At 46.8% G+C, this 26,726-nt stretch overlaps 1 protein-coding gene across 1 annotated transcript; it reads right to left on the reverse strand.

The window, feature by feature from the left end:
- Nucleotides 1–292: 292 nt before the first annotated feature.
- On the reverse strand, nucleotides 293–26,651 carry LOC112247081 (fibronectin-like). The gene is made up of 24 exons (XM_042322346.1): nucleotides 26,400–26,651; nucleotides 23,498–23,755; nucleotides 23,022–23,288; nucleotides 22,467–22,727; nucleotides 21,793–22,056; nucleotides 21,267–21,527; nucleotides 20,560–20,820; nucleotides 20,145–20,405; nucleotides 19,171–19,434; nucleotides 18,675–18,935; nucleotides 17,799–18,059; nucleotides 17,288–17,548; nucleotides 16,848–17,108; nucleotides 16,277–16,534; nucleotides 15,883–16,143; nucleotides 15,452–15,724; nucleotides 13,342–13,602; nucleotides 5,500–5,760; nucleotides 3,399–3,659; nucleotides 2,814–3,074; nucleotides 2,305–2,592; nucleotides 1,792–2,028; nucleotides 1,287–1,358; nucleotides 293–1,112 (listed from the first exon to the last, which is right to left on the reverse strand). Exons 1-24 carry the CDS (start codon nucleotides 26,626–26,628, stop codon nucleotides 838–840), a joined length of 6,078 nt encoding a protein of 2,025 aa, XP_042178280.1. The 5' UTR covers nucleotides 26,629–26,651; the 3' UTR covers nucleotides 293–837.
- Nucleotides 26,652–26,726: the final 75 nt, after the last annotated feature.

Raw genomic sequence — 26,726 nt, forward strand, 5'->3', positions numbered from 1 at the left:
CTCCCATCATCCAGACTCCCATACAACTACTGTAGATAATGTAGATGAGGAGTCATCATTGGCTGTTATATATAATGGATACAATGATAGCTGCCAAGTGAAAGACCCAGGACTTTGATATCTTATGCTCTTTATGGAGAATAACTATTTTAATGTTTAATATACTTTTATTCCTTAAATCTGTGCTTGATATAAAAATAGCTATTGTATCTATAGTTTTGAGACAAGATGTATAGTACATCAGATAGGACACATACTGTATGGTTAACAAAAATATTGCTTCATAAATTACTACTTGCTTGATAGCATTTATTTGCTCTCTTTATCTACTTTTTCTTTGTTTCAAATCATGTATACAACCAACAGAAGAATCTAAAATACATTTAGTGGACAGAAAAGTTGTTCGTGTAGGTCTCAAAAATATAACAATTTGAAGATAAATAAAAAATACATTTTTAGGCACACTTTTTTCAAAGAACTACACATTATAAAGACACATGCTGCTATCTTACCGACTACAAAAAAACAAGAAAATGATACCTAGCTCTAAAAAGTAACAACAAAAAAATACCACATTTCAGCTTTAAAGTTAATCGAAAATAACATATCTTTAGTAGGATCATCTATGCGATAAACACTGCCTTTTGTGATAGTAATTTAAGCTTAACAACAGTAACCCCTCCCTGTCCCTCAGTCTGTTGAAAAGCCTCTCTTCTGCCTTGTGTGTTTACTTCTAGGGATAGGAAGCAGTCACTGATGATTCTCTTTACACTACATCGATTGGTGGTTGCCCTGGCAACTGTAATGTCCATTTGGTTGGGGTGAAAGTCAAGCCAATCACATGGGGACTCCAGTAGTGACACACTCCTTGGAGTAGTTGCTCTGGGTGTGTTCGTTCTTGGCCGAGACGAAGATGCAGTATCTTGTGGAGGGCTCGAGGTCGTTCACATTGGTCAGCTCTTCAGAGACGGTCAGCACCTGGCGTCTGGAGGGTGTGTCTTCTTGGACGATGATAATGGTGTAGAGGGTGGCGTCCCTCACCGGTGCCCACTCCATGTGCAGAGAAACACCTGTTACCATAGCAACTAACACCTTGGGTTCGGACAGCTCCTCTGTGAAGGGAAGGAGGAAAAGTAATGTTATTATGAACCATTGATTTCACTATTTGTTTGACTTTTAGCATATTTGTAGACTAGACATGAACTATTTTGAGAGTGTGAGGAATATAATTATGCATATATGGTGCAAAGATTAGAGATGGCGTGGCAGTTTGAGAATGTGCTCACCTCTGATGCGGAATTCAGCAAATGTGGCAGGCTTTGCCATCCCCAGATCTCTTCTGTGGCGATTTGATGGCCCTGAGAAAGAGAATCAAAGATAGACTGTGTTATTGAAAGCTTGAATACAAGCACAACACCATGTGCAGTAGATATTTATCATCATCCATATTGATGATTCATATCAGATTTAGTCCACTTGAACTGGCATTGATCCAGAGAGATGTTGCGCCAGCGCCATAATGGCTCAAATTGCGCGATTCGACCTCTAGCAGCAGTTTCAAGTAGTAACTAGTTAATTGTTTATGATGAACACGATATTTACTCCACCATTGTACATACAACGATACGAATTTGTATCGATATGGATGATATCCCCCCATCACAGTGGTTTATTCATCACAGTGTGGTTGGATTCACTTGGAATCACTGATAAAAACAGGCAAAACAATGTCCAAGGCCTAATTTGCCTACTATGAATATTTTCCTTCTGTATCATATTTTCCGATCTCACCGTTGATGTCTTTGGTGGGGACGCTCTCTCCCACAGCGTTGCTAGCGGTAACCTCGATGGCGTCTGGCTGGACGTTGTAAAGCTGACAGGACAGTTCCGTGGTGGAACACACCTGCGTGCGGCTGTCTCCGGTCACGTCGTAGACGGTGTACTGTGTGGCGAGCACTGCAGCCTCCCAGGACAGCATGGCAGGCGTGTTGTCACCCGTGTAGTTCACGCCCAGAGGTGCGCAGGGAGCTGGAAGGGAAAGGGTTGGTTTACTAATGTCAACTCTGGAATAAAGATCCCTCAGCCCTACTCTCAGGATAATCCCCCACCTCAGGGCAGAATTAACTTCCCAGCCAAAACTGTCACTCTCTTTTTATAGACTAAGGTCACATTACCCTCAGAATAGACTGACTGACTTCAGTAGCGTTGCAGACCAGTAGCATTGCTGATCATTTGCATTTCCATCATAATATTAAATCAGTGTCCACATTCAAACCCTTATGGCTCCCTGTTTAGTTAACATACCTGTTGTCCCGGTAATGGGGGTGGAGGGCTTGCTTGTTCCGGCAGAGTTCCTGGTACGGACTGTCAGACTGTAGGAGGAGCCACAGGGCAGGGCCAACTCAAAGAAGGTGTACTTTATCCAATAGGACGAGACATCAAACATGGCCTGCGGGTCATCCAGGATAGTGCCGGTCATCTCAACCAGGTACTCGACATTGGGGCAGACGACCGCACTCCAGGAGGTACGGGCAAAGTGGGTCTTGCCGATTAGTCGCATGCGGTTCCGCACGGTGGCAGGGGCGCAGGGGGCTAGGAGGAGAGAGGAAGGAGGTTAGAAAGGATAGAGAGAAGAAATCAAGATCATTAGAATCTATACTATTGCATTAATCTCTATATTAGTTAGCCAGTATCTGATTAGACCGTTTGAATACATTGTACTGTATGCAGTGTTCCCTGTCCTCCTGATGTCATTCATTCACTGACTCTACTTCTCAACCATCTCTAGCTGAAAGAACTGGATGGGTTATTACCTGCTCCCTCAAGCAGGGGTTGGCTGTATGAGCTGTTGCAGGCTCCATCAGAGGCCAGCACAGAGAAGTTGTACATGGCTCCACAGTCAAGACCCTGGATTGTGCAGTTGGTGTCCATGCTGTCACAGTACAGCATGTCCCCATCCTCAGACTGGGCAAAGCCGTAGTACCCCACAGAGCCCTGGCTGGGGGACCAGGACAGCACGCCTGAGCTAGTCTCACACTGGACATGAACGGACAGGCCAATGGGGTCACAGGGCACTGGGAGAAGAGAATAGACGCAATGTTATAACAATGGTGCAGTGCAATGTTACTTGAATACAACAGCAATGTTATGTTACAGATTACCTCTACATTATAGCAGATTGGAGTTTTTAAAGTCAGTATAAAAGGAGGGATGGTGTACTTGATGAGAAGTGCATCAAAGGAACATTGATCAAAAGGAACATTTGGATCAAATAATCGGGTATTTGATGTCAATTGTCTGATCCTTCGGAACAAAATGTTCCCTTCGATCCATGTTCTTATATACTGTATATACTGAACAGAGAATACTGTACTGCTATCTGCTGTATCATAATGTACCTGTGCTGAAGGTGACGTTGGGGCTGGCCTTGCTGGTGCAGGTGCTGGCGCTGGCGGTCACGCTGAATGTGTAGGGCTGACCACAGTGGAGCTTAGCCAGGGTACATTTGTTCACAGAGCTGTTACAGGTGCGGACGTCACCGCCTCGGCTGGTGGCGGTGAGGAGGTAGGACTGGGCCACCAAGGAGTGAGCCCAGGACACCACTGTACCTTCTGCCTTGCAGGACGCTACCACTGTCACATCCTCAGGAACACAGGGAGCTGGAGGCAGAGGTTATAGAAAAAGTATCAGGACATTGGGATAGCTAGTAACAACCCCTCAGTAATACAGTCTCTCTGTATTCAGTATGTCTGGTGTAGAGCACTTAGTGTGTTGCTCAGTATCGATTGCAATCATTGTTGATTTTGCTTTATTATGTGCTGTTTCTCATCAACCATGTATCTTTATGCGTCACAATATAGAGGTGGGGTACTTTTTACTTCCTGTGTTGACCATGGGTAATGAATCTTTATACGTCACAATATAGAGGTGGGGTACTTTTTACTTCCTGTGTTGACCATGACTAATGTATCCTAATATGTCCTGTTGTCGTGGTGGAGAACTCCAGCTTCCTATGTTGATTATTCTGTCACGGTGGAGAACTCTAGATACCTGAGTTGATTCTAGTGTCGTGGTGGAGAACTCTAGATAACTGTGTTGATTCTAGTGTCGTGGTGGAGAACTCTAGATACCTGTGTTGATTCTAGTGTTGTGGTGGAGAACTCTAGATACCTGTGTTGATTCTAGTGCCGTGGTGGAGAACTCCAGCTACCTGTGTTGATTCTAGTGTCGTGGTGGAGAACTCTAGATACCTGTATTGATTCTAGTGTCGTGGTGGGGAACTCTAGATACCTGTGTTGATTCTAGTGCCGTGGTGGAGAACTCCAGCTACCTGTGTTGATTCCAGTGCCGTGGTGGTGAACTCTAGATACCTGTGTTGATTCTAGTGACGTGGTGGAGAACTCTAGATACCTGTGTTGATTCTAGTGCCGTGGTGGAGAACTCCAGCTACCTGTGTTGATTCTAGTGTCGTGGTGGAGAACTCTAGATACCTGTGTTGATTCTAGTGTCGTGGTGGAGAACTCTAGATACCTGTATTGATTCTAGTGTCGTGGTGGGGAACTCTAGATACCTGTGTTGATTCTAGTGCCGTGGTGGAGAACTCCAGCTACCTGTGTTGATTCCAGTGCCGTGGTGGTGAACTCTAGATACCTGTGTTGATTCTAGTGACGTGGTGGAGAACTCTAGATACCTGTGTTGATTCTAGTGCCGTGGTGGAGAACTCCAGCTACCTGTGTTGATTCTAGTGTTGTGGTGGAGAACTCTAGATACCTGTGTTGATTCTAGTGTCGTGGTGGGGAACTCTAGATGCCTGTGTTGATTCTAGTGCCGTGGTGGAGAACTCCAGCTACCTGTGTTGATTCTAGTGTCGTGGTGGGGAACTCTAGATACCTGTGTTGATTCTAGTGCCGTGGTGGAGAACTCCAGCTACCTGTGTTGATTCTAGTGTCGTGGTGGAGAACTCTAGATACCTGTGTTGATTCTAGTGTCGTGGTGGAGAACTCTAGATACCTGTGTTGATTCTAGTGTCATGGTGGAGAACTCTAGATACCTGTGTTGATTCTAGTGCCGTGGTGGAGAACTCCAGCTACCTGTGTTGATTCTAGTGCCGTGGTGGAGAACTCTAGATACCTGTGTTGATTCTAGTGACGTGGTGGAGAACTCTAGATACCTGTGTTGATTCTAGTGCCGTGGTGGAGAACTCTAGATAACTGTGGTGATTCTAGTGTCGTGGTGGAGAATTCTAGATAACTGTGTTGATTCTAGTGACGTGGTGGAGAACTCTAGATACCTGTGTTGATTCTAGTGTCGTGGTGGAGAATTCTAGATAACTGTGTTGATTCTAGTGTCGTGGTGGAGAACTCTAGATACCTGTGTTGATTCTAGTGTCATGGTGGAGAACTCTAGATACCTGTGTGGATTCTAGTGTCGTGGTGGAGTACTCTAGATACCGGTGTTGACCAAGAGTAAGGTGTCCTAGTGGTGGAGTGGTCTAGTTACCTGTGTTGATCTTCTTTGGTGGGCTCCTCAAGGTGCTGCACTTGTCGGAGGGGACGGAGACGATGATGGTGTAGTGCATGCCGCAGTGCACTCCCATGAGCTCACAGGAAGTGGACGTGCTGTTACAGGTGAACATGGATTGGTCTTGTCCCTCTGCCGTCGCCACGATGGTAGGAGATAACTCTGTATGCTCCCAGCTAACCACGATACTGCTGCTATGGCATGCGTTCACCGCGGTGATGGTTTTCAGGGCGCAAGGACCTAAAGAGAAGAAAGGTAGTTCAGTTATAGAGTCACAGACTGTACACCGCCAGAGAACAGTCACGTTAGGAGATAGGACAGTTAAGACTACTGTGAGGTCATTTATAAATTAATATTTTATTGCCCATGAACTGAACAGAATTTGATTTACACCTGAGTCTGAGCACAAAATCATAAAGAACAACTAGAGTGTAACGTACCTGTCTCGATCTGAAGGTATTACTGGGTGAACTCAGACAGTGTGTAACGTACCTGTCTCGATCTGAAGGTATTACTGGGTGAGCTCTGACAGTGTGTAACGTACCTGTCTCGATCTGAAGGTATTACTGGGTGAACTCAGACAGTGTGTAACGTACCTGTCTCGATCTGAAGGTATTACTGGGTGAGCTCTGACAGTGTGTAACGTACCTGTCTCGATCTGAAGGTATTACTGGGTGAGCTCTGACAGTGTGTAACGTACCTGTCTCGATCTGAAGGTATTACTGGGTGAGCTCTGACAGTGTGTAACGTATCTGTCTCGATCTGAAGGTATTACTGGGTGAGCTCTGACAGTGTGTAACGTAACGTACCTGTCTCGATCTGAAGGTATTACTGGGTGAGCTCTGACAGTGTGTAACGTACCTGTCTCGATCTGAAGGTATTACTGGGTGAGCTCTGACAGTGTGTAACGTACCTGTCTCGATCTGAAGGTATTACTGGGTGAGCTCTGACAGTGTGTAACGTACCTGTCTCGATCTGAAGGTATTACTGGGTGAGCTCTGACAGTGTGTAACGTACCTGTCTCGATCTGAAGGTATTACTGGGTGAGCTCTGACAGTGTGTAATGTACCTGTCTCGATCTGAAGGTATTACTGGGTATTACTGGGTGAGCTCTGACAGTGTGTAACGTACCTGTCTCGATCTGAAGGTATTACTGGGTGAGCTCTGACAGTGTGTAACGTATCTGTCTCGATCTGAAGGTATTACTGGGTGAGCTCTGACAGTGTGTAACGTACCTGTCTCGATCTGAAGGTATTACTGGGTGAGCTCTGACAGTGTGTAACGTATCTGTCTCGATCTGAAGGTATTACTGGGTGAGCTCTGACAGTGTGTAACGTATCTGTCTCGATCTGAAGGTATTACTGGGTGAGCTCTGACAGTGTGTAACGTACCTGTCTCGATCTGAAGGTATTACTGGGTGAGCTCTGACAGTGTGTAACGTACCTGTCTCGATCTGAAGGTATTACTGGGTGAGCTCTGACAGTGTGTAACGTACCTGTCTCGATCTGAAGGTATTACTGGGTGAGCTCTGACAGTGTGTAACGTACCTGTCTCGATCTGAAGGTATTACTGGGTGAGCTCTGACAGTGTGTAACGTACCTGTCTCGATCTGAAGGTATTACTGGGTGAGCTCTGACAGTGTGTAACGTACCTGTCTCGATCTGAAGGTATTACTGGGTGAGCTCTGACAGTGTGTAACGTACCTGTCTCGATCTGAAGGTATTACTGGGTGAGCTCTGACAGTGTGTAACGTACCTGTCTCGATCTGAAGGTATTACTGGGTGAGCTCTGACAGTGTGTAACGTACCTGTCTCGATCTGAAGGTATTACTGGGTGAGCTCTGACAGTGTGTAATGTACCTGTCTCGATCTGAAGGTATTACTGGGTGAGCTCTGACAGTGTGTAACGTATCTGTCTCGATCTGAAGGTATTACTGGGTGAGCTCTGACAGTGTGTAACGTACCTGTCTCGATCTGAAGGTATTACTGGGTGAGCTCTGACAGTGTGTAACGTACCTGTCTCGATCTGAAGGTATTACTGGGTGAGCTCTGACAGTGTGTAACGTATCTGTCTCGATCTGAAGGTATTACTGGGTGAGCTCTGACAGTGTGTATTAAGCTCTGACAGTGTGTAACGTATCTGTCTCGATCTGAAGGTATTACTGGGTGAGCTCTGACAGTGTGTAACGTACCTGTCTCGATCTGAAGGTATTACTGGGTGAGCTCTGACAGTGTGTAACGTATCTGTCTCGATCTGAAGGTATTACTGGGTGAGCTCTGACAGTCTCGATCTGAAGGTAACAGTGTGTAACCTGTCTCGATCTGAAGGTATTACTGGGTGAGCTCTGACAGTGTGTAATGTACCTGTCTCGATCTGAAGGTATTACTGGGTGAGCTCTGACAGTGTGTAACGTATCTGTCTCGATCTGAAGGTATTACTGGGTGAGCTCTGACAGTGTGTAACGTACCTGTCTCGATCTGAAGGTATTACTGGGTGAGCTCTGACAGTGTGTAACGTACCTGTCTCGATCTGAAGGTATTACTGGGTGAGCTCTGACAGTGTGTAACGTATCTGTCTCGATCTGAAGGTATTACTGGGTGAGCTCTGACAGTGTGTAACGTACCTGTCTCGATCTGAAGGTATTACTGGGTGAGCTCTGACAGTGTGTAACGTACCTGTCTCGATCTGAAGGTATTACTGGGTGAGCTCTGACAGTGTGTAACGTACCTGTCTCGATCTGAAGGTATTACTGGGTGAGCTCTGACAGTGTGTAACGTACCTGTCTCGATCTGAAGGTATTACTGGGTGAGCTCTGACAGTGTGTAACGTACCTGTCTCGATCTGAAGGTATTACTGGGTGAGCTCTGACAGTGTGTAACGTACCTGTCTCGATCTGAAGGTATTACTGGGTGAGCTCTGACAGTGTGTAACGTACCTGTCTCGATCTGAAGGTATTACTGGGTGAGCTCTGACAGTGTGTAACGTACCTGTCTCGATCTGAAGGTATTACTGGGTGAGCTCTGACATCTGTGTGTAACTGGGTGAGCTCTGACCTGTCTCGTCTCGATCTGAAGGTATTACTGGGTGAGCTCTGACAGTGTGTAATGTACCTGTCTCGATCTGAAGGTATTACTGGGTGAGCTCTGACAGTGTGTAATGTACCTGTCTCGATCTGAAGGTATTACTGGGTGAGCTCTGACAGTGTGTAACGTACCTGTCTCGATCTGAAGGTATTACTGGGTGAGCTCTGACAGTGTGTAATGTACCTGTCTCGATCTGAAGGTATTACTGGGTGAGCTCTGACAGTGTGTAACGTACCTGTCTCGATCTGAAGGTATTACTGGGTGAGCTCTGACAGTGTGTAATGTACCTGTCTCGATCTGAAGGTATTACTGGGTGAGCTCTGACAGTGTGTAACGTACCTGTCTCGATCTGAAGGTATTACTGGGTGAGCTCTGACAGTGTGTAACGTATCTGTCTCGATCTGAAGGTATTACTGGGTGAGCTCTGACAGTGTGTAATGTACCTGTCTCGATCTGAAGGTATTACTGGGTGAGCTCTGACAGTGTGTAACGTACCTGTCTCGATCTGAAGGTATTACTGGGTGAGCTCTGACAGTGTGTAACGTACCTGTCTCGATCTGAAGGTATTACTGGGTGAGCTCTGACAGTGTGTAACGTACCTGTCTCGATCTGAAGGTATTACTGGGTGAGCTCTGACAGTGTGTAACGTACCTGTCTCGATCTGAAGGTATTACTGGGTGAGCTCTGACAGTGTGTAATGTACCTGTCTCGATCTGAAGGTATTACTGGGTGAGCTCTGACAGTGTGTAACGTACCTGTCTCGATCTGAAGGTATTACTGGGTGAGCTCTGACAGTGTGTAACGTGTCTGTCTCGATCTGAAGGTATTACTGGGTGAGCTCTGACAGTGTGTAACGTACCTGTCTCGATCTGAAGGTATTACTGGGTGAGCTCTGACAGTGTGTAACGTACCTGTCTCGATCTGAAGGTATTACTGGGTGAGCTCTGACAGTGTGTAACGTATCTGTCTCGATCTGAAGGTATTACTGGGTGAGCTCTGACAGTGTGTAACAGTGTGTAACCTGTCTCGATCTGAAGGTATTACTGGGTGAGCTCTGACAGTGTGTAACGTACCTGTCTCGATCTGAAGGTATTACTGGGTGAGCTCTGACAGTGTGTAACGTACCTGTCTCGATCTGAAGGTATTACTGGGTGAGCTCTGACAGTGTGTAACGTACCTGTCTCGATCTGAAGGTATTACTGGGTGAGCTCTGACAGTGTGTAACGTACCTGTCTCGATCTGAAGGTATTACTGGGTGAGCTCTGACAGTGTGTAACGTACCTGTCTCGATCTGAAGGTATTACTGGGTGAGCTCTGACAGTGTGTAACGTACCTGTCTCGATCTGAAGGTATTACTGGGTGAGCTCTGACAGTGTGTAACGTACCTGTCTCGATCTGAAGGTATTACTGGGTGAGCTCTGACACCTGTCTCGTGTGTAACGTACCTGTCTCGATCTGAAGGTATTACTGGGTGAGCTCTGACAGTGTGTAACGTACCTGTCTCGATCTGAAGGTATTACTGGGTGAGCTCTGACAGTGTGTGAGCTCTGACGTACCTGTCTCGATCTGAAGGTATTACTGGGTGAGCTCTGACAGTGTGTAACACGTACCTGTCTCGATCTGAAGGTATTACTGGGTGAGCTCTGACAGTGTGTAACGTACCTGTCTCGATCTGAAGGTATTACTGGGTGAGCTCTGACAGTGTGTAACGTACCTGTCTCGATCTGAAGGTATTACTGGGTGAGCTCTGACAGTGTGTAACGTATCTGTCTCGATCTGAAGGTATTACTGGGTGAGCTCTGACAGTGTGTAACGTACCTGTCTCGATCTGAAGGTATTACTGGGTGAGCTCTGACAGTGTGTAACGTACCTGTCTCGATCTGAAGGTATTACTGGGTGAGCTCTGACAGTGTGTAACGTACCTGTCTCGATCTGAAGGTATTACTGGGTGAGCTCTGACAGTGTGTAACGTATCTGTCTCGATCTGAAGGTATTACTGGGTGAGCTCTGACAGTGTGTAACGTACCTGTCTCGATCTGAAGGTATTACTGGGTGAGCTCTGACAGTGTGTAACGTACCTGTCTCGATCTGAAGGTATTACTGGGTGAGCTCTGACAGTGTGTAACGTACCTGTCTCGATCTGAAGGTATTACTGGGTGAGCTCTGACAGTGTGTAACGTACCTGTCTCGATCTGAAGGTATTACTGGGTGAGCTCTGACAGTGTGTAACGTACCTGTCTCGATCTGAAGGTATTACTGGGTGAGCTCTGACAGTGTGTAACGTATCTGTCTCGATCTGAAGGTATTACTGGGTGAGCTCTGACAGTGTGTAACGTACCTGTCTCGATCTGAAGGTATTACTGGGTGAGCTCTGACAGTGTGTAACGTATCTGTCTCGATCTGAAGGTATTACTGGGTGAGCTCTGACAGTGTGTAACGTACCTGTCTCGATCTGAAGGTATTACTGGGTGAGCTCTGACAGTGTGTAACGTACCTGTCTCGATCTGAAGGTATTACTGGGTGAGCTCTGACAGTGTGTAACGTACCTGTCTCGATCTGAAGGTATTACTGGGTGAGCTCTGACAGTGTGTAACGTACCTGTCTCGATCTGAAGGTATTACTGGGTGAGCTCTGACAGTGTGTAACGTACCTGTCTCGATCTGAAGGTATTACTGGGTGAGCTCTGACAGTGTGTAACGTACCTGTCTCGATCTGAAGGTATTACTGGGTGAGCTCTGACAGTGTGTAACGTACCTGTCTCGATCTGAAGGTATTACTGGGTGAGCTCTGACAGTGTGTAACGTACCTGTCTCGATCTGAAGGTATTACTGGGTGAGCTCTGACAGTGTGTAACGTACCTGTCTCGATCTGAAGGTATTACTGGGTGAGCTCTGACAGTGTGTAACGTATCTGTCTCGATCTGAAGGTATTACTGGGTGAGCTCTGACAGTGTGTAACGTACCTGTCTCGATCTGAAGGTATTACTGGGTGAGCTCTGACAGTGTGTAACGTACCTGTCTCGATCTGAAGGTATTACTGGGTGAGCTCTGACAGTGTGTAACGTACCTGTCTCGATCTGAAGGTATTACTGGGTGAGCTCTGACAGTGTGTAACGTACCTGTCTCGATCTGAAGGTATTACTGGGTGAGCTCTGACAGTGTGTAACGTACCTGTCTCGATCTGAAGGTATTACTGGGTGAGCTCTGACAGTGTGTAACGTATCTGTCTCGATCTGAAGGTATTACTGGGTGAGCTCTGACAGTGTGTAATGTATCTGTCTCGATCTGGAAGGTATTACTGGGTGAGCTCTGACAGTGTGTAACGTATCTGTCTCGATCTGAAGGTATTACTGGGTGAGCTCTGACAGTGTGTAACGTACCTGTCTCGATCTGAAGGTATTACTGGGTGAGCTCTGACAGTGTGTAACGTACCTGTCTCGATCTGAAGGTATTACTGGGTGAGCTCTGACAGTGTGTAACGTACCTGTCTCGATCTGAAGGTATTACTGGGTGAGCTCTGACTGGGTGAGTGTGTAACGTACCTGTCTCGATCTGAAGGTATTACTGGGTGAGCTCTGACAGTGTGTAATGTACCTGTCTCGATCTGAAGGTATTACTGGGTGAGCTCTGACAGTGTGTAACGTACCTGTCTCGATCTGAAGGTATTACTGGGTGAGCTCTGACAGTGTGTAACGTACCTGTCTCGATCTGAAGGTATTACTGGGTGAGCTCTGACAGTGTGTAATGTACCTGTCTCGATCTGAAGGTATTACTGGGTGAGCTCTGACAGTGTGTAATGTATCTGTCTCGATCTGAAGGTATTACTGGGTGAGCTCTGACAGTGTGTAACGTACCTGTCTCGATCTGAAGGTATTACTGGGTGAGCTCTGACAGTGTGTAACGTACCTGTCTCGATCTGAAGGTATTACTGGGTGAGCTCTGACAGTGTGTAATGTATCTGTCTCGATCTGAAGGTATTACTGGGTGAGCTCTGACAGTGTGTAACGTACCTGTCTCGATCTGAAGGTATTACTGGGTGAGCTCTGACAGTGTGTAACGTATCTGTCTCGATCTGAAGGTATTACTGGGTGAGCTCTGACAGTGTGTAATGTATCTGTCTCGATCTGAAGGTATTACTGGGTGAGCTCTGACAGTGTGTAACGTATCTGTCTCGATCTGAAGGTATTACTGGGTGAGCTCTGACAGTGTGTAACGTATCTGTCTCGATCTGAAGGTATTACTGGGTGAGCTCTGACAGTGTGTAACGTACCTGTCTCGATCTGAAGGTATTACTGGGTGAGCTCTGACAGTGTGTAATGTACCTGTCTCGATCTGAAGGTATTACTGGGTGAGCTCTGACAGTGTGTAATGTACCTGTCTCGATCTGAAGGTATTACTGGGTGAGCTCTGACAGTGTGTAATGTACCTGTCTCGATCTGAAGGTATTACTGGGTGAGCTCTGACAGTGTGTAACGTACCTGTCTCGATCTGAAGGTATTACTGGGTGAGCTCTGACAGTGTGTAACGTACCTGTCTCGATCTGGAAGGTATTACTGGGTGAGCTCTGACAGTGTGTAACGTATCTGTCTCGATCTGAAGGTATTACTGGGTGAGCTCTGACAGTGTGTAACGTACCTGTCTCGATCTGAAGGTATTACTGGGTGAGCTCTGACAGTGTGTAACGTACCTGTCTCGATCTGAAGGTATTACTGGGTGAGCTCTGACAGTGTGTAACGTACCTGTCTCGATCTGGAAGGTATTACTGGGTGAGCTCTGACAGTGTGTGTTGACAGCAGTCACATGGAAGGTGTACTGGGTTCCGCAGGCCAGGTCAGGCACATTACAGGCAGTAGAATAAGAAGTGCAGGTGGAGTTAACACCTCCGCCGCCGTTGGCCAGGACTGTGTATGTCTGAGCCCCGGTGGAGGCATCCCAAGACACCCAGACAGAGTTAGAAATACAGTCCAGACTACCTTTAGCATTCTGGGGGACACATGGAGCTGTGGAAGGGGAGAAAAAAAGGTTTTAATGGTACTGTTCTACTGTTTGTTCTACTGTCTGTTCTACTGTTCTACTGTTTGTTCTACTGTTTGTTCTACTGTTTGTCCTACTGTTTGTTCTACTGTTGGTTCTACTGTTTGTTCTACTGTTCTACTGTTTGTTCTACTGTTCTACATCCATGGAGAAAAGGGAAAAGCACGCACATAAAAAGGAGTGTTTCTTTTCGTTCGGTTCTGGTCTACACAGCAGGTGTGGATGGAATAATCTCGTTCCTCCTGGAGACTGTGTGTAACACTCCCCTATGAATGCAGTGTGTGTGTGTAACACTCCCCTATGAATGCAGTGTGTGTGTGTAACACCCCTATGAATGCAGTGTGTGTGTAACACTTCCTATGAACAGTGTGTGTAACACTCCCTATGAATGCAGTGTGTGTGTAACACTCCCCTATGAATGCAGTGTGTGTGTAACACTCCCCTATGAATATGAATGTGCAGTGTGTGTGTAACACTCCCCTATGAATGTAGTGTGTGTGTAACACTCCTATGAATGCAGTGTGTGTGTAACACCCTATGAATGCAGTGTGTGTGTAACACTCCCTATGAATGCAGTGTGTGTGTAACACTCCCTATGAATGCAGTGTGTGTGTAACACTCCCAGTGTGTGTGTGTGTAACTATGAATGCAGTGTGTGTGTGTAACACTCCCCTATGAATGTAGTGTGTGTGTAACACTCCCCTATGAATGTAGTGTGTGTGTAACACTCCCCTATGAATGCAGTGTGTGTGTAACACTCCCCTATGAATGCAGTGTGTGTGTAACACTCCCCTGAATGAATGTGCAGTGTGTGTGTGTAACACTCCCCTATGAATGCAGTGTGTGTGTGTAACACTCCCTATGAATGCAGTGTGTGTGTGTGTGTGTAACACTCCCCTATGAATGCAGTGTGTGTGTGTAACACTCCCTATGAATGCAGTGTGTGTGTAACACTCCCCTATGAATGCAGTGTGTGTGTGTAACACTCCCTATGAATGCAGTGTGTGTGTGTGTAACACTCCCCTATGAATGCAGTGTGTGTGTAACACTTCCTATGAATGCACTCCCCTATGAATGCAGTGTGTGTGTAACACTTCCTATGAATGCAGTGTGTGTGTGTAACACTCCTATGAATGCAGTGTGTGTGTGTGTGTGAATGCATGAATGTGTGTGTAACACTTCCTATGAATGCAGTGTGTGTGTGTGTGTGTAACACTCCCCTATGAATGCAATGTGTGTGTGTGTGTGTGTGTGTGTAACACTTCCTATGAATGCAGTGTGTGTGTGTGTAACACTTCCTATGAATGCAGTGTGTGTGTGTGTGTGTGTAACACTCCCCTATGAATGCAGTGTGTGTGTGTGTAACACTTCCTATGAATGCAGTGTGTGTGTGTGTGTGTAACACTTCCTATGAATGCAGTGTGTGTGTGTGTGTGTGTGTGAATGTAACACTTCCTATGAATGCAGTGTGTGTGTATGAATGCAGTGTGTGTGTGTGTGTGTAACACTTCCTATGAATGCAGTGTGTGTGTGTGTGTGTAACACTTCCTATGAATGCAGTGTGTGTGTGTGTGTGTGTGTAACACTTCCTATGAATGCAGTGTGTGTGTGTGTGTGTAACACTCCCTATGAATGCAGTGTGTGTGTGTGTGTGTAACACTTCCTATGAATGCAGTGTGTGTGTGTGTGTAACACTTCCTATGAATGCAGTGTGTGTGTGTGTGTGTGTAACACTTCCTATAAATGCAGTGTGTGTGTGTGTGTGTAACACTTCCTATGAATGCAGTGTGGGGGTCACCTGTGTTCTGGTCTTACCTGAGGAAACCGCTACGGCGCCACTGACTTTGCTCTTACAGCCACCTCTGATGGAGGTAACCGTGACGCTGTAGAGGTGTCCACATGGAAGGTTCTCAATGGAACACCCGGTTCTTATTGGAAGACCCCTGGAGTCACATGACAGGTCGGCGGAGCCGCTGGTCACAGCCGTCACATGGAAGGATTCGGTGTTAGGGTTGGCGGACCATGTGACCATCATGGAGCCGGCGGCACACTGTACATCCACAGCCACGTCCTGGGAAGGGCAGGGAGCTGCGAGGAGAGACAGAGGAGGCTAGTGATAATCTCAGGTTTCTAAGCCTATAGTGGTGTCACATTTGTTTCTGTATCAAGGCAGAGCTGCCCACCGAACAAGATTGAATAATTCAAACTCCAATCTGCTGTAATGTAGAGGTCAATTCTCCCTTTACCTGTCCTGACGTGTGCCGTATCGCTGTCTACGCTGCTGCAGGTGTCGTCTTTGGAGACCACAGTGACGTTGTAGGTCTGTCCACACTGCAGTCCGCTCAGATCACAGTGTGTCTGACTGTTGTTACACATCGCCTGGTGACCTCCATCTGTTGTGCCAACAGCCTGGTACAACACCGCGCCGCTAGCCCGCTCCCATGTGACTGCTGCAGAGTTAGAGAGGCACTGGAGGGATGCCTGCACATTGGTGGGGTTACAGGGGACTGAAAAGAGACAGGGAGGAGAGAGAATGGAAGAACATTTTAATTGTCTCCGCATTCTGATGTACTGTTACAGTATGTATTGTGGCATCTTTTGGTTAATTGAGACTGATAGTTCAATCACTCAATAACCTACCAGACTGCAGGCTCAGGTACGCATTGCTGTTGTCACAACTCCCGTCCTGGGCTGTGACGGTTAGGTTGTACTGTTGGCCACAGTGCATGCTGGGTAGTCTACAGCTGGTGGCGTTGCTGTCACACTGGGTCCGGTGTCCGTCGGGGCTGACCGCACGCACCAGGTAGGAAGACACAAGCTCTCCCTGTTCCCATGACACCAGTCCAGCGTTGCTTCCGCACTCCATCTGAGCACTGACATTCTGGGGCTCACAGAGTACTGCACACAGAGAAACCCTTAGAGGTTAGAAAGGAATCTACTGCAGAAAACATACCCGGTTAGAGGTAAATATAGGGTTCTGGAAATACTGGGGCAAGCTGCAATAATCTGTGGTGTGTGACGACCCAGACAAAACCCTAACAATGGCAGCTTGCTGCCCAAACATTGATCAAACATTCAATCAATTGCATTGAAGCTGAGTGTCTGGCTACATGAAGTTACCCACCAGCAGGTGTGTGCAGCTGTTCTCTATTATAATGAATCTACCTGTGTCCAGGTACACTAAATGCTACATGTAGGGTGACGACCTTACATGTGTTGAGTTGTACGGCGCTGCTGTCTGCGCTGTTACACACATCGTCAGAGGCTTGAACGGTGATGCTGTAGGACAGGCCACACAGCAGCTCAGGGAACTGGCAAGAGGTGTCACTGCTGTTGCATGATGATGCGTAGCCACCGTTGCCCTGGGCAACAGCTGTGTAGGAGGTGGCACCGTTGCTAGGCTCCCAAGATACTGACACAGAGCCAGAGTCACAGTCCATATTGGCCTCCAACTGCTCAGGTACACAGGGCGCTGAGAGAGAAGGAGAGAGAGTACACAGGTACATACACCGTGCACAGGAACATCCACCGTGCACAGGAACATCCACCGTGCACATACAGTACGTACTGTATACAGTATAAACACACGGTTGGAATGAGAGGGTGACAGGTCACAGGAGAGGGTGTGTTATCGTCAGGGGCAGGACTAACCTGTCTGCATCTGTATGAGGGTGCTCTCTGATACGTTGCACTCGTTGCTCACGGCGTTGACACTGATGTTGTAGGTGGAGCCGCAGACGAGGTCCAATATGGAACAGACGTTTCCATCGGTCTCGCAGGCGGTCACGTCTCCCTCCATGCTCATTGCCTGGACGCTGTAGGAGTCTACTCCACTGCTGCTCTCCCACTCAACACGGGCTGAGTTAGCTAAACAGTTAAGCTGCGATACAACAGCCTGGGGAGGACAGGGGACTGGGAAGGGAGAGGAGGAGAGAGAGACCAATATTCACATTGCTAACATGAACTTTTATGATGCGTTCACTTGAAATGAGAACTGTATGAATGTTAATGCTAACAATAGCATTAATATACTAATCTTTTTCAACTCGATGCTGATGAGTTATTACGGTATGCTGGATCAGTGATATCTCTCGCATAATTGTCTCCTTCTGGCATCTGCATTATATAATGGTAGTTGTTGTGTCTAGTATAGTTAACTCACCTGATGACACTTTCACACTGGTGCTCGGGAAGCTGTCACACTGGCCATCAGATGCCCTCAAGGTGACAGTGTATGTCTGTCCACAGGCTAGCTCCATAAGTTCACAGTTGGTGTGGTTTGTGTTGCAGGTGGTTGTCTGTTCGTCCCCTGACTGAGCCGTGGCGGTGTAGGACACAGCTCCCTCAGCGTAGGCCCACTCCAGCAGAACTGAGTCTGTGTAGCAGTCCAGGAGAACCCCAGTGATCTCAGGGGTACAGGGGACTGCAGGGGAGAGGAGCGTCGTATGAGTGGGAAAGTGATACAGGGAGAATAGTACATTGGTAGACACTAGAGCGTGGAAGACCCACCGTAAATGTGAGAATTATATATAAGGTGTTTGGGTGAGACTAAAGGTGAGATGAGGTGATTTTTCTATCGGCCGAACTTCTACAGTATCAACCTGGGCTGTTTGACCTGTTGAGTACAGTTAGACCTACTATGTGCTCTGTGTTCTGACTGTGTATGCAGTGTACAGGTACTACCTGGTGTGTACAGTTAGACCTACTATGTGCTCTGTGTTCTGACTGTGTATGCAGTGTACAGGTACTACCTGGTGTGTACAGTTAGACCTACTATGTGCTGTGTTCTGACTGTGTATGCAGTGTACAGGTACTACCTGGTGTGTACAGTTAGACCTACTATGTGCTGTGTTCTGACTGTGTATGCAGTGTACAGGTACTACCTGGTGTGTACAGTTAGACCTACTATGTGCTCTGTGTTCTGACTGTGTATGCAGTGTACAGGTACTACCTGGTGTGTACAGTTAGACCTACTATGTGCTGTGTTCTGACTGTGTATGCAGTGTACAGGTACTACCTGGTGTGTACAGTATCTCACCTGTCTGGAACTCTGCCAAGTGGCTGGGCAGGCTGGAGCAGCGCTCGTTCACTGCCACCACCTGCACGGTGTAGGGCACTCCGCAGATCAGGTTGGCCAGGATGCATTGTGGGTCAGTGCTCTCGCAGGAGGAGAGGGCACCGCGGGGGCTTTGAGCCATGGCTCTGTAGGACAGCGCGCCCTGGGTGGGGCTCCAGGTCACTAAGGCTGTGTTGTCAGAACAGTCCATAACGGCCACAACATGGGTAGGGACACAGGGAACTGTGGAGAGAGACCGAGAAGGGTTAATCTTTTGAGAGGGAACATATGCGTTTTGGTAGTCTTTGGATGTGGATTCAGAGACCTCTGTACCCTGCCTGGTCTCTGGTCCATATGTGACATGTTTATTTCTATCACGGTTTAGCATGGTCTCTTAGTTTGTTAGTTGTGCAAGGACCTCTCTTCTGCTAGTCTGGTCTTTCTCTCTTGTGTTGAAGTGTCCTGTGGTCTGTCTCACCTGTGGTCAGGGTGTTGACAACACTGGGGTCGGAGTGACAATGTTGGTTGGATGCGGTGACGGTAACGGTATAGTTCTGGCCACAGCGCAGGTCGGGCATGCCGCACTGGAAGCTGGACGACATGCAGCTCTTTGATTGGCCGTCCTCGTGTTCCACCGTGGCGGTGTAGTACTCGGCTCCACCGTCGGACACCGCCCACATTACCACGGCGATGTTGGACAGACAGTCCATCACACTAGAGATGGAGGTGGGATTGCAGGGCTCTGAAGGAGGGAAGATGAAAAGAATATGAGTTATGCACACATTAAAATCTTTAAGAAGGTGTGTTTGGTGAAAGTGGACATGTTTGTTTAGCAAGTTGACATTTATTGGGATGAATATTGTTCTGGAGGCAGTATCCATGGAGCTGAGCAGTATCCGCTTGATGGGCCAGCCACAAAGTCAAAATTGGCCAAAATGTGCTTTTTGTTCTTAATTTAGGGTTAGGCATAAGGTTAGCTGTGTGGTTTGGGTTAAGTTTAGGGTTAGGTTTATGACTTTTTGGCTAGGCCTGCTTGTGACCACCCTGCAAAGCTGCTTCCAGGACAAGATTCATCCCAATAAATGTCAACCTGCGTTTGTTTATGGTTACATTGGTGTGCTTAATAACAGTGTAGCACCTGTCACAGTACCTGTCTGTAACTAATTGTTCTACACACTGTCTGTGAGTGTATGTATGACATCTGTGTCATGCAGGTGGGCTGGGTGTGATGTTATGTACCTGTCCTGAGTGTTGCAGTGGGGGAGAGTGTGATGTTATGTACCTGTCCTGAGTGTTGCAGGGGGAGAGTGTGATGTTATGTACCTGTCCTGAGTGTTGCAGGTGGGCTGGGTGTGATGTTATGTACCTGTCCTGAGTGTTGCAGGTGGGCTGGGTGTGATGTTATGTACCTGTCCTGAGTGTTGCAGGTGGGCTGGGTGTGATGTTATGTACCTGTCCTGAGTGTTGCAGGGGAGGAGGGTGCACTCCTGCACTCTGAATCCACTGCCTGGGCAGACAGGTAGTACTCCTGACCACACTGGAACTCTGAGATGTAAGCGTTGGTGTCATTGGTGCTCAGCTCCACCTTGTGGCCGGCGTTGGTCTCTGCAGTCACCATGTAGAAGTCTGCACCGTGGCTCAGGTCCCAGGTCAGGGAGCCAACCCTCCTGCCACAGTCCAGAGTGGGCACCAGATTCTGGGGCACGCAGGGAGCTGTGGAAGATAACAAAACAAGACAGTTAAACACCAACAGGATGAATATTTGGGCAATGGGGGAGACGTGGGTAACTGCGGTGGGTAAAACTGTGCCATAGACAAGGGGTAACTGGGACAATAGTATGACTGAGTAGGTGTGTGTCGTGCCTACCTGTGCGTACGGTGGTGCTGTTGCTAGGGGAGCTGCTGCACAGGTAGTCGTTGGAGATGACGTGGACGGTGTAGAGGTCTCCACAGTGCAGGTCCTCCCAGATGCAGCTGGTAGAGTTGGTGGTGCACATGTGGGTGTGGCCATCTGTTCCGACAGCGACAGCGGTGTAGGACTCCGCCCCTTCGCTCTCGGCCCAGCTCACTGAGCCCAGGCTGTTCTCACACACAGTGTAGCTCTCCACATGCTGGGGCACACAGGGGGCTGGGGACAGAAACACAACACTCATATAGACTTGTGTGACTGTAATATTTTCTGTTCACTTTTTATTGTTTATTTCACTTTTGTTTATCCATTCCACTTCACTTGCTTTGGCAATGTAAACATGTTTCCCATGCCAATAAAGTCCCTTGAATTGAATTGAACTACAGCCTGGCCCTAGACAACATACTGTCATAGCTGCAGGAGGAGACCGGGTATGTAAACAGATGCAAAGTCTTTGTTTGGATTTGTTTTGGCATGAATGTGCTTCCATAATCAAGTCCCACACATGGAGACACAGAATTGAGCTGTGCACCTGCACGGACGGACATAGGCTAGATCTAGAACATGAGATACATAGCATGATAGTAGATTATACGTAGCCTGCTTTACTTAACACTAAAGATAAGGAGTGTATTTCTGTGAAGTTATTAAATATCTCCACGTACCAGTCCTGAACTCTGCAGCATCACTGATTGGGCTATCACAACTTTCGTCCTGGCCAATCACAGTGAAGCTGTAGGTCTGTCCGCAGGGCAGCTCCGCCTCCAGGCTGCTTTCATTGGTCTGGAACGCTGTCATGTATCCCAGGTCTCCCATGGCCGTCACCATGTAGACCACCGCCCCCTGGGCCTCGGCCCACGCCACAACCACCATTGTCTCAATGTCGCATGACCCTGTAGCTGTCACCTGGTCTGGCTGGCAAGGTTCTACGCAGGTGAAAGGGAAAGGTTGGGTTGGTGACTTTATTGCATTGAATTTTGAATTGTTGATAGCATGAAGAATATTGCTACATAAATGTATGTACATTTTGTTCTTTGATCATAGAACTGTCAGTGCTGGGAGGTGCGTAATTGATCAAACGTACACAGAATTGTGCAACATAAGGCACATGCAAGAGGGACATGACAACAGTGAGAGATTGTAGAAGAGTAGGGGATTGACAGGTAGATTGACCAGGTGAAAAAGTCTTACCTGTTTTGATCTCGACAGTGCTGCTGAGTTCACTCTGACACAGGCTGCTGTGGGCGGTCACAGTGAAGCTGTAGGTCTCCCCACAGTCCAGAGCAGGGAACTGGCAGCTAGAGCTGCTAGTGTTGCAGGACCCAGTAGATCCTCCAGCCCTGGAGGTGGCGCTAGCAACATAGAACTGCAGCCCTTCTCTCTGCTCCCAGGACAAGGTGGCAGTGTGGGTCCCACACTGCAGGTCCACTCCCACATGCAGGGGGGGGCAGGGACCTAAGGGTCAGAGGTCAAATTGAGTCAGTATACAGACCATGTGAGAGTTTGTACAGTAGGGTAACTTATTGTACATTACCATACAGGCATTACAGGGCACTAAAGACCTGCACCGCAGTACAGGTTTCTATGACACACTAGCGCTAGTAGATACTAGAGCACTGTATTGTACATGCATCCAACAATATTTATGACAATTCTGTGATTTAGTGACCACAGCTCTATTTCTTTAATTAACATTTTGGTCTTTTAGCAGACGCTCTTATCCAGAGTGATTTATAGTCAGTGCATTCAACTAAGGTAGATAAACTACAACATATCAGTCATTGCAAGTAAAAAAACAACTTTCCTCAATAAACCTCTATTTATAAATAGTGTTTGAGGCTCCTGTGTCTGTGCTCTCTACTCACGTGTGCTGAAGCTGACCCCAGACAGGGTCTCCACCTGGCAGTTGTGGTTGATGGCGGTCAGGGTGATTTCGTAGTCCTCACCACAGGCCAGCTCGGTCATGTTGCAGTAATTCTCCTCTGTGTGGCAGGAGGCCTGGTGCCCGTCGCTGCCTAAAGCAGTGAGGATGTAGGACTGGGCTCCATTGCTCCAGCCCCAGGTCACCAGGGCCGTGGCGTTATCACAGTCCACCTCTGCCTCCATGCTGGCGGGGACACAGGGAGCTGGGAACGGGACGGAGAAACTCGTTTGTACTTTATCTTTTTTCTATTGTCTACTATATCCAGTGAATTTTCTTAATGGCAATTATACTGGGGCTTTATGTATCAAGTGTTTCAGAGTACTGATCTAAGATCAGTTTAGCATTTTAGATCATAATCAATAAGATTATATGGACATGAGGGACCTGATCCTAAATCAGCTCTCCTACTCTGAGATGCTTGAGACATACGGTCCCTGATCTCAGATTTGTTTCTGTACTCACCACTAAAGGAATGTTCCCTTGCTATGTTACTGACCTGAGGCCAGCAGAACAGTGGTAGAGTCGGTACTATTAAGAGTGTCTCCCAGGGCTCTGACGCGGGCGTAGTAAACTGTGCCACAGTTCAGTCCCTCTACCCTACAGGAAGTGTGGTGTGCCAAGGTGTGGCAGGACAGAGAGTCTCCATTGCGTCCGTTGAAGAATGCTATGTATCCAACTGCCCCAACGCTCATCTCCCAGGAAATAGCGCCTGTTCCAGTCTCGCAGTCAACATTTGTCTCCACATTGTTGGGAGGACAGGGCTCTGAAACACACACAACAAGGGACACCATGGATAACGATGCAGATGGTATGGCTGCTTCGAAAAACTTCGAAATACTGTTTCAAATGAAAATATAATATGAAGATATGAGTGTATCCAGTAGCCACGGTGGTACAGTACATTATACTGGTCTATGTGTTATAGCTGGGTAGGGTATTATGTATTATCATAGCTAGGTAAGAGGGACTCACCTGTCTTGAGGTTGATAGACTTGGACGTAGCCATGCCTTGGCAGATGTTGTTGTGTGCGGTGACGGTGACGTTGTACACCTGGCTGCAGGCCATGTTGTAGAGGGCACAGTAGGTGTCACTGGTGTTGCAGCTAATAAGGTGACCCTCCTCCGTCACTGCCTCAGCGCTGTACAGGGTAGCACCCTGACTCACATCCCACAACACCTGGCCTATGGTCAGGCTGTACTTAGCACTCAGGTGGAAAGGTACACAGGGCTCTGAGAACAGACAAGATAAGGTAGACTTGGAAGTGGGGAGATCCCATCGCATGGATCTAATTGCAATATTATACCACATGTAGAAGGTTTAGTGTATCGGTAACTGCCCAAATAATGGAAACACTTGAGTAATTGAGGGATACAAAGTGTATTGAAAGCAGGTGCTTCCACACATGGTGTGGTTCTCTAGTTAGTTAAGCAATTAACATCCCATCATGCTTAGGGTCATGTATAAAAATGCTGGCCAGCCCATTATTTTGGCTACCATGGCTATTCCCCCATAGGATGACAATACCCCCATCCACAGGGCACGAGTGGTCACTGAACGGTTTGATGAGCTTGAAAATGATGTGAACCATATTCCATGGCCGTCTCAGTCACCACATCTCAACCCAATTTAATACTTATGGGAGATTCTGGAGCGGTGCCTGAGACGCCGTTTTAGTGCTGAGCGGTTAGTGCTTTTTGAAGTCGTTTCGGTTTGATAATAAAAAAATGATCACGGTTTTCGATTTCGGTTTCAATGTTGTTGTTTTTTAACATTAAATGCACTATGTATTATGTGGATTGAATTCTGTAACAACACTGAATAAAACAATAAAATTGGCAGTAACTGCCCATTACTGCAAATCACTTAATAACCATCATTTATTCTTCTTTGGACACTGTATTAACTAACCTCCACATGAGCTTCAATGTCATACAACTCTCCTTCCATAACCTCCAACTGCTCTTAAATGCAAGGAAAACTAAATGCATGCTCTTCAACCAATCGCTGCCCACACCTTCCCGCCCGTCCAACATCACTATTCTGGACGGTTCTGACTTAGAATATGTGGACAACTACAAATACATAGGTGTCTGGTTAGACTGTAAACTCTCCTTCCAGACTCACATCAAGCATCTCCAATCCAAAATTAAATCTAGAATCAGCTTTCTTTTTCGCAACAAAGCATCCTTCACTCCTGCTGCCAAACATACCCTCGTAAAACTGACTATCTTACTGATTCTTGACTTTGGCGATGTCATTTACAAAATAGTCTCCAACACTATTCAGCAAATTGGATGCAGTCTATCACAGTGCCATCTGTTTTGTCACCAAAGCCCCATATACTACCCACCACTGCGACTTGTATGCTCTTGTTGGCTGGCCCTCGCTTCATATTCGTTGCCAAACCCACTGGCTCTAGGTCATCTGTAAGTCTTTGCTAGGTGAAGCCCCACCTTATCTCAGCTCACTGGTCACCATAGCAGCACCCACCCGTAGCACGTGCTCCAGCAGGTATATCTCACTGGTCATCCCAAAAGCCAATTCCTCCTTTGGCTGCCTTTCCTTCCAGTTCTCTGCTGCCAATGACTGGAACGAACTGCAAAAATCACTGAAGCTGGAGACTCATATCTCCCTCCCTCATTAACTTTAAGCACCAGCTGTCAGTGCAGCTCACAGATCACTGCACCTGTACATAGCCCATCTGTAAATAGCCCATCCAACTACCTCATCCCCCATACTGTTATTTATTTGATTTATTCTGCTCCTTTGCACCCCAGTATCTCTACTTGCACACTCATCTTCTGCACATCTATCACTCCAGTGTTTAATTGCTATATTGTAATTATTTTGCCACTATGGCCTATTTATTGCCTTACCTCCCTTATCCTACCTCATTTGCACACACTGTATATAGACATATTCTATTGTATTATTGACTGCATGTTTGTATATTCCATGTTTAACTCTGTGTTGTTGTTTGTGTCGCACTGCTTTGCTTTATCTTGGCCAGGTCGCAGTTGTAAATGAGAACTTGTTCTCGACTAGCCTACCTCGTTAAATAAAGGTGAAATAAAAATAATCACATTACCTTAATCAAATATTTCAATTTGTGTATATTTGTTTTATTTGATAACTATTATTTAATTCCAAGTCATCATCTCATCTCTATAGAGCTGCTGCCTATGCTGTCTGACAAAATCACTATTTTAGTAGTTATTAAAAGTAAATAAGGTTACTTTTATGACTTCTGAATACCAACTATCAATCCCTTGCGAAGCAACTTCTTTCTATCTCTCTCAATCATGTGTTCTTTCTTCAATCAGTCTCCGTATCTGCTCCGCATAGACCGAACAAGTGTAAGCAGAGATGCAATGGATTATGGTCATTGTAGTTAATACCACATTCTACGCTAAACTATGTAGAATATTAGCCTGTTGAAAACTACAACTCTCTACTACAACGCACAGTTCAGGTTTGATCTGCACATTGAGCTCACAGAAAAAATAGAGCAAAGTGGAATTCAAATAATTGAACTGACATCGGTCAATTAGTTGTTTAAAAAATTAAAAATAACTATAATGTCAGTTAATCACTCAGCACTACAGCGTTGTCCAGCACCATCAACAAAACATCAAATTATGAAATGTATTGTGGAATAATGGTGATGCATCCCTCTAATAGAGTTCTAGACACATATAGAATCTATGCCAAGGTGCATTGAAGTTGTTCTGGCTCGTGGTGGCCCAACACCCTACTAAGATGCTTTATGTTGGTATTTCCTTTATTTTGTAAGTTACCGGTATATATCATTACATTCTAAAGTATTTTTTTGTCAGGGTGATATACAATAACATGGAGGAAGCATCAACTGACCAGTGACCAGTTGTCCTGTCATGGTAGCCATGCTACTGCAGCTCTCTCCCCAGGCCTGTACAGACACAGAGTAACTCTCTCCGCAGGCCAGGCCCCCCAGCTCACAGAAGGTGTTGCTGGTCTCACAGGTGACGGCGTGGCCGGACAGGGTGGTGGCTGTAGCCACGTAGGACACAGTCCCGGCACTCATAGACCAGGACACCATGGCAACACGGGCCTCGCAGTCCATCACTGTCTCGATGTTACGAGGCGCACAGGGTGCTGGTGGAAGAGAGAGAAGGATAGAGGAAGAGAGTAGTCTCGGAAGTACAAGTTAGGTCAAATATA

This window comes from Oncorhynchus tshawytscha, linkage group LG05, assembly GCF_018296145.1.
Source record: "Oncorhynchus tshawytscha isolate Ot180627B linkage group LG05, Otsh_v2.0, whole genome shotgun sequence".
NCBI classification, from domain to species: Eukaryota; Metazoa; Chordata; class Actinopteri; order Salmoniformes; family Salmonidae; genus Oncorhynchus; species Oncorhynchus tshawytscha.